The sequence below is a fragment of the Balaenoptera acutorostrata genome, chromosome 3 (genome assembly GCF_949987535.1).
Source record: "Balaenoptera acutorostrata chromosome 3, mBalAcu1.1, whole genome shotgun sequence".
NCBI classification, from domain to species: Eukaryota; Metazoa; Chordata; class Mammalia; order Artiodactyla; family Balaenopteridae; genus Balaenoptera; species Balaenoptera acutorostrata.
Window position 1 is genome coordinate 38,190,806 of NC_080066.1, and position 8,805 is coordinate 38,199,610.

The 8,805-nt window shown below is 44.5% G+C and overlaps 1 protein-coding gene across 4 annotated transcripts in view; it reads right to left on the reverse strand.

The window, feature by feature from the left end:
• PRC1 (protein regulator of cytokinesis 1) overlaps positions 1–8,680 on the reverse strand; it is a 30,262-nt gene extending 21,582 nt beyond the window's left edge. For 2 of the 4 annotated variants that reach the window (XM_057542926.1, XM_057542925.1), the window contains exon 1: positions 8,503–8,680. In XM_057542926.1, the coding sequence (XP_057398909.1) occupies positions 8,503–8,513 (11 nt within the window). In that variant the 5' untranslated portion in view covers positions 8,514–8,680. The remainder of the gene's footprint in view (positions 1–8,502) is intronic. The other 2 variants (XM_057542927.1, XM_057542929.1) reach the window with 2 other exon arrangements.
• Between the last annotated feature and the right edge of the window lie 125 nt (positions 8,681–8,805).

Here is an 8,805-nt window from a genome sequence, read left to right on the forward strand (position 1 = left end):
CCTTTCTTGGTACACCTGGATAACAAAGAGACCACTCTGGCACCAGAGAAACTAAACTCTGGATGTGCTTTGCTATCAGTTAGCCAGGAGGCCTCGAACAAGTCACTGAAGCTCTTTGTGTGCAAATGATGAGGATAGAGGCTCTCACTGGCCCCCTCTCTGTCGCAGCATATTCAGGGGTTCTGAATCACCAGCCTAGATCTCCAAGAACATCAGTTTCTCCATAGGTTTTTTTTTCTTTTCTGTTCACTTCTTCCTTCCTTCCTTCTTTCCTTCCTTTCTTTTCCTTCCTTCCTTTTCTCTCTCTCTTTATTTATTTATTTATTTAATTTTATTTTTGGCTGCGTTGGGTCTTCGTTGCTGCACTGGCTTTCTCTAGTTGCGGCGAGCAGGGGCTACTCTTCGTTGGGGTGCACAGGCTTCTCATTGCAGTGGCTTCTCTTGTTGTGGAGCATGGGCTCTAGGGCGCACGGGTTTCAGTAGTTGTGGCGCGTGAACTCAGTAGTTGTGGTACACGGGCTTAGTTGCTCCACAGCATGTGGGAGCCTCCCAGACTAGGGCTCAAACCCATGTCCGCTGCATTGGCAGACGGATTCCCAACCTTGCACCACCAGGGAAGTCCTCCTTAGGTTTTAATATATTCATATCCAAGACATTTCTCTAGCCAAGAAATCCCAATTCAAAGGTTGCCTGTCCTAGTTCAAGAAAAACTTCTGCACAAATACCAGCTGCCTATATACCGGACGGCCAATTATCAATACCCCCATAATGAAGAGTGTTTAAAAGAATTTACAGGGACTTCCCTGGTGGTCCAGTGGGTAGGACTTGGCACTCCCAGTGCAGGGGGCCCGGGTTTGATCCCTGGTCAGGGAACTAGATCCCACGTGCATGCCGCAACTAAGACACCGGTGCAGCCAAGAGGAATTATTAAAAAAAAAAAAACAAAAAAAAACGGGGCTTCCCTGGTCTGGTGGCTCAGTGGTTGAGAGTCTGCCTGCCAATGCAGGGGACACGGGTTCGAGCCCTGGTCTGGGAGGCTCCCACATGCCGCGGAGCAACTAGGCCCGTGAGCCACAACTACTGAGCCTGTGCGTCTGGAGCTTGTGCTCCGCAACAAGAGAGGCCGTGATAGTGAGAGGCCCGCGCACCGCGATGAAGAACGGCCCCCGCTTGCCGCAACTAGAGAAAGCCCTTGTACAGAAACGAAGACCCAACACAGCCAAAAATAAATAAATAAATAAATAAAAATAAAGGAATTCCTTTAAAAAAGAAAGAATTTACTGTACTCCATTTTAGAAATGTTAACAGGTATCAAGGTATTTAATATAATCTCAATTAACTCAAGTTTAACTAAAGTGCTTCCTCAGACAAATAATCCCTTTGCACTTCACTTTTAAGACAAAAGAACCCACAAGTCAAAATCCTAATTTTAGCATTTTATGTAAAATAACCTATACAAGAGGGACTTCCCTGGTGGCGCAGTGGTTAAGACTCTGTGCTGCCAATGCAGGGGGCCCAGGTTGAATCCCTGGTCAGGGAACTAGATCCCACATGCATGCCACAACTAAGAGTTCGCATGCCACAACTAAGGAGCCCACCTGCTGCAACTAAGGAGCCAGTGAGCCGTGACTAAGGAGCCCATGTGCCACAACTAAGACTCGGTGCAACCAAATAAATAAACATTTTTTAAAAAATTAAAAAATTAAATAAAATAAAATAACCTACAAGACGACTTCCCTGGCGGTCCAGTGGTTAAGACTCCGTGCTCCCAATGCAGGGGGTCCAGGTTGAATCCCTGGTCAGGGAACTAGATCCCACATGCATGCCACAACTAAGAGTTCTCATGCCACAACTAGGAGCCCACATGCCACAACTAAGGAGCCCACCTGCTGCAACTAAGGAGCCAGCAAACCGCAACTAAGGAGCCCGTGTGCCACAACGAAGACAGTGTAAACAACCCAAATGACCATCAAATAATGAACAGGTAAATATGATATACCTATACAATGGAATAATATTTGACAATAAACCTTGAAAACATTATGCCAAGTGAAAGAAGCCAGTCACAAAAGAGGACATATCATGATTCCATTTATATGAAATATCCAGAATAGGCAAATCGATAGAGAAAGAAGTGGATTAGCAGTTGCCTAGGGCTGGGATTCAGGGGAGGGAGGTGGGTGGGAAAAGGGGATTGACCCCTAATAGGTATAAGTTTTTTAAGGGGATGATAAAAATGTTAACTGACTGCAGTGATAGTTGCACAACTCTGAATATACTAAAAATAATTAAGTTGTAACATGTTAAATAGGTGAATTGTATAGTATGAGGATTATATCTCAATAAAGCTGTTATTTAAAAATATCTGGCACATAATTGGAAGTTCTGAAATTTGTGACTTACTTGAAAAACAGATATGATTGCTGATTCATTTAGTCAAATTACTTCTACAAAATAAAATGACATGAAATTGGGATAAAATTCATAGATCTCAAAATCAATTAAAACCGAAACACCTATACAGCAGATGGACTGCTAAACTCCAGCAGATGGGCCTAAACACAATTTGTTATAATGAAAAAGTTAACCCTCCCTTGGAGCTGATTACTTTAACAAGTGTTTGGAATTACCAAATATTCTAGAAGCAGTTCTCATGACAGTATAATTTTCTCTTTTTTTTGAATTTTTGAATTTTATTTTTTTATACAGCAGTTATTAGTTATCTATTATATACACATCAGTGTATACATGTCAATCCCAATCTCCCAATTCATACCACCCCCAGCCCCCACCCCCCGCCACTTTCCCCCCTTGGTGTCCATACGTTTGTTCTCTACATCTGTGTCTCTATTTCTGCCCTGCAAACCGGTTCATCTGTACCATTTTTCTAGGTTCCCCATATATGCGTTAATATACAATATTTGTTTTTCTCTTTCTTTTTTTTTTTTTTAAATGGTCTTTATCCTTAGATGATAAGGATATTCTTTTTTTTTTTTTTTTTTAATTTTATTTATTTATTTATTTATGGCTGCTTTGGGTCTTCGTTTCCGTGCGAGGACTTTCTCTAGTTGCGGCAAGCAGGGGCCACTCTTCATCGCGGTGCGCGGGCCTCTCACTACCGCGGCCTCTCTTGTTGCGGAGCACAGGCTCCAGACGCGCAGGCTCAGTAGTTGTGGCGCACGGGCCTAGTTGCTCTGCAGCATGTGGGATCTTCCCGGACCAGGGCTCGAACCCGTGTCCCCTGCATTGGCAGGCAGATTCTCAACCACTGCGCCACCAGGGAAGCCCTGTTTTTCTCTTTCTGGCTTACTTCACTCTGTATGACAGTCTCTAGATCCATCCACATCTCTACAAATGACCCAATTTCGTTCCTTTTTATGGCTGAGTAATATTCCATTATATATGTACCACATCTTCTTTATCCATTCGTCTGTTGATGGGCATTTAGGTTGCTTCCATGACCTGGCTATTTTAAATAGTACTGCAATGAACATTGGGGTGCATGTGTCTTTCTGAATTATGGTTTTCTCTGGGTGTATGCCCAGTACTGGGATTGCTGGGTCATATGGTAATTCTATTTTAATTTTTTAAGGAAACTCCATACTGTTCTCCATAGTGGCTGCATCAATTTACATTCCCACCAACAGTGCAAGAGAGTTCCCTTTTCTCCACACCCTCTCCAGCATTTGTTGTTTGTAGATTTTCTGATGATGCCCATTCTAATTGGTGCGAGGTGATACCTCATTGTAGTTTTGATTTGCATTTCTCTAATAATTAGTGATGTTGAACAGCTTTTCATGTGCTTCTTGGCCACCTGTATGTCTTCTTTGGAAAAATGTCTATTTAGGTCTTCTGCCCATTTTTTGATTGGGTTGTTTGTTTTTTTAATATTGACCTGCATGAGCTGTTTATATATTTCTGTTTATATATTTTCAAAGAATTAAAAAACTCTTTATAACATTCCAATTATATGAGTTTAATTCTTATATCATTCTGACACCTCTTTCTTACATCCCTGCCATTACCCTTACTTTCAAAAGACTTCCCTGGTGGTCCAGTGAGTAAGACTCCACGCTCCCAATGCAGAGGGGCTGGTTTCGATCCCTGGTCGGGGAACTAGATTCCACACGCATGCTGCAACTGAGAGTTCGCGTGCCGCAACTAAAGATCCCGTGTGCTGCAACTAAGATCCGGTGCGGCCTAAATAAATAAATAAATATTAAGGGGGGGGGGGGGAAGACAGCCAGAATCTCACCCCTCCCCACTTCTGCCTTTACCTCCCTGGTCCAGGTCACCACTATCATCTCTTCATCTGTACCACTGCCCTGGTCTTTTAACTGGTCTCCCTGCTTCTGCCTTGGCCTCCTTAAGCTTATTGTGTGCACCGAAGCCACAAGCCTCCATGCCCTCAAAATCCTCCAGTGATTCCTTATCTTAGAGGAAAATCTTCTGACTTTACAAAGGCCTCCAGAGCCCTTTAATCTCCTCCAGTCACACTGGACTCCTTGCTCTTTCGGGAACCCACCGGGCACTATCCTACCTCAGGTGCTGGTATTTGCCATTCCCTCAACCTAGACTGTCTTCCCCTAGGTGTCCCATGGCTTGCCCCTTGCCGCCTTTTGGTCTTTTCTCAAAGATCACCTTCTCAGGGAGGCCTTTCCTGACCAATCTCTTTAACACTGCAACTCCCCTTTCCCACACCTTCAGTACTTATCCCTTAACACTGCAACTCCCCTTTCCCACACCTTCAGTACTTATCCCCTTTCTCTGCTTGATTTCTCTCCATAGCACTTATTACCATTTAATGTAAAATTTGCTTACTTATTACCTTTTTTTTTTGTCATTAAAATGTAACCTCTAAAGGGCAAGGATGTCAGTTGTGTTCACTGCTGAATCCCCACCACTTAGAATGGTGTCTTATATATAATAAAGATTCAAGAAGAATATTTGAACAAATAAAGATGTTTCAAAAAAGCTGTATGATCTTATGACACCTGAGTGCAGTCACTGTGAATAATAATTATCATGGTATACTACTCAATCTACAGATCTAATGTGATCCCTATCAAATTATCCAGGACATTTTTCACAGAAATAGAACAAATAATCCTAAAATTTATATGGAACCATAAAAGACCCAGAATTGCCCAAGCAATCCTGAGGAAAAAGAACAAAGCAGGAGGCATAACCCTCCCAGACTTCAGACAATACTACAAAGCTACAGTTATCAAAACAGCATGGTACTGGCACAAAAACAGACATTTGGATAAATGGAACAGAATACAGTGCCCAGAAATAAACTCATACACCTATGGACAATTAATCTTTGACAAAGGAGGCAAGAATACACAATGGGGAAAAGACAGTCTCTTCAGCAAGCAGTGTTAGGAAAGCTGGACAGCTGCATGTAAATCAATGAAGTTAGAACACACCATCACACCACACACAAAAATAAACTCAAAATGGCTTAAAGACTTAAATATAAGTCATGACACCATAAAACTCCTAGACGAGAACATAAGCAAAACATTTTCCTACATAAATCATACCAATGTTTTCTTAGGTCAGTCTCCCAAGGCAACAGAAATAAAAACAAAAATAAACAAATGGGACCTAATCAAACCTACAGGCTGTTGCACAGCAAAGGAAACCATAAAAAAATGAAAAGACAACCTACGGAATGGGAGAAAACATTTGCAAATGATGCGACAGATAAGGGCTTAATCTCCAAAATATACAAACAGCTCATACAATTCAACAACAAAAAAACCAAACAACCCAATCGAAAAATGGGCAGAAGACCTTAAGACACATTTCTCCAAAGAAGACATACAGATGGCCAGCAGGCACATGAAAAGATGCTCAACATCACTAATTGAGAAATGCAAATCAAAACTACAGTGAGGTACCACCTCACACTGGTCAGAATGGCCATCATAAAAAGTCTACAAATAACAAATGCTGGAGAGGGTGTGGAGAAAAGGGAAACCTCCTACACTACTGGTGGGAATGTAAGTTGGTGCAGCCACTATGGAAAACAGTGTAGAGGTTCCTCAAAAAACTAAAAACAGAGTTACCATATGATACAGCAATTCCACTCCTGGGGCATACACCCAGACTAACTATAATTTGAAAAAATACATGCACCCCTATGTTCACAGCAGCACTATTTACAATAGCCAAGACATGGAAACAACCTAAATGTCCATCGACAGATGAATGGATAAAGAAGATGTGGGGCTTCCCTGGTGGCGCAGTGGTTAAGAATCCGCCTGCCAATGCAGGGGACACGGGTTCGATCCCTGGCCTGGGAAGATCCCACAGGCCACGGAGCAACTAAAAGCCGGTACACCACAACTACTGAGCCTGCGCTCTAAAGCCTGCGAGCCACAACTACGGAGCCCATGAGCCACAACTACTGAAGCCTGTGGGCCTACAGCCCGTGCTCCACAACAAGAGAAGCCACCACCATGAGAAGCCCACGCACCGCAACAAAGTGTAGCCCCCGCTCGCCACAACTAGAGAAAGCCCACGCGAAGCAACGAGACCCCAACGCAGCCAAAAATAAATAAATAAATAAAATTTAAAAATAATAAATAAAAGTGTTTAAAAAAGAATATATGTGTATAACTGAATCACTTTGCTGTACAGCAGAAATTAAACACAACATTGTAAATTTCAATAAGACTTTAAAAATAAATAAAAGCATAAAAAATGTTAAAAAAATAATCATCATGGTACAATTATGTAGTGCCTTTCTAAATGGTTTCAGGTAATTCCCTAAAAGGTGCAAACTTGAGACTTTTTTCTTAGTACATCACTGAAAAACTGAGGGTGCTTACAAGAATACCACCCAAGAATACAGAGGTTGAAAAGGGGGCCAATTTTTCCAGTCTCTTGAACCTAAGTCACTAGACTGGAAGATATCCCAAATGACCCTCTAAATGATTTCCTACCTTCTGGCAGCATTCTACTGAAACAAAGTCCTATTTTTTCCTAAATAGCCCTCCAGAGAAGCTTTGTTAAGCTCCTCTGTACAACCTGCTTCAGAAATCGATAGCCAATAGTTAATTCAGTGACCATTCTGATAACCATGTTCCTCAGGCATACTTCTCATAGTCCTCTCTAAATATGAATACCTGAAATCCAGATTACCTGAAGGTCTGGTTTTGTTAGTAGAGTAATTCCAGTTGCTCTTTTAAAGCCTAATTATATCTGTCAGCCTGGAACCAAAGTTAATTGATAACCCTTCCTCCCCCTTCATTTACTTTCTTGAAAGCAGTAGATGCCTGAACAATCCAAAAACTGTTAATGGACTTGGAGTAAGAGTTTCCTGTAAAATGTCATTTAAAATTTTACTAGTCCTCAGAATGCATCATTAGCTGAAACGCACAGCAGCTTAAATGTGCTGTCTTTTATATATTTGTAATCCACAACCTTACACCTGAGATCTGTTTTTCCAATGGTACCAGTGATTTGTACTCCATTCCCATTCTCACGAGGGCAAGCATTTGAAAAAAACGGTCGGAATTAGTAATCATGGAAGGAGGAAACTTACAAAGCCATACATCAATCAGTTTGACTAGTAACTATAAATTATTTAATAATGAATCATCACAATGCTTCACCCACTACTTATAGAAAATAAGGTTAACATCTGCATCGCTTTTAACACAAAAGTCCTATGCACTGACATTTTTATTTTAGAGATGAGCAAACTGACATTCAACATTTTTGCCCAAAGTCACAAGGCTGATAGGTGGCACTGTGGTGCGTCTGGTCCCAATTTCAATTCGGACACTCCTTTCCCAGCACTGCCTGATAAGTTGTTAAAACGACAGGAAAAGAATTCCTTTATCGGAGTTTTTCAACTTGCACGAAAACCAAGCTATCTTTCCAATTCAAGTAAAGTGTTAACACTGCAACCCAGATACATCGAAAAGCAACGATAAATTAAAAACTGCACGGCTTTATTTAAAGAAAAACTAGAAACACTGACCATAGAAGACTCAGGACTTAGGACAAGCCGTCGGTGCTAAGAAGCAGCACCTGAGACGCTTTGCTGGCGGAGAGGGTGGGGCTCCCGGACGCCAGCTCTGACCGCCCGGCACCGGGGGCGCCGCGGGCCCGCCTGGCCTCCCGCCGCTTCTCCCGGGCACCTGCGCTCGGCCCGCACCCGGGCGTCGGGGCCTGCGGGAGCCCGCGGCCCCGGGGAAGGCGTACGTCAGGTCTGGCCTCCACCCCGCCAAGGGCCCGCGGCCCCGAGGAAGGCGCACGTCAGGTCTGGCCTCCACCCCGCCAAGGGCCCGCGGCCCGTGCACCGGCTCGCCGCTTCCCAGCCGTGACTGGCTTCTTCCAGCCTCACTCGGGCGCCGGCTGAAGAGACACCCCGGCCCACGGCCTAAGGCGGCCTGTCGGACTCCGCCCCGCCCCGCCACCGCCCCGCACCCGGGACCGGCACAGATCCCTCCCACGTCCCCTCTATTCCCTCACAACCCGCACCTTCTCCTCATGGCGGACGCTCCAAGAGGGCGGGCGTCGAGGCCCCGACCCTCTCCACGCGGGCCCGAGCGCAGCAACCACCCGCAAGCACCGGCGGTCTCACTCCCGGTAGCCGTTCCACGAGCCGTTAGGCCTCCGCAGAATTTCAAACCGAACGCCGAGGCGGAGGAGCCCCGCGATTGGTGCCGCGTCCCGTGGCTCCTCGCGAAGCCCCGCCTCACCCCGCCCCCCGGCGCGCCGTGGCTAGGGGCGGGGACTCGCGCACTGGGCTTGGGAAGCGCTCGCGCGCCGGCGGGAGACGGG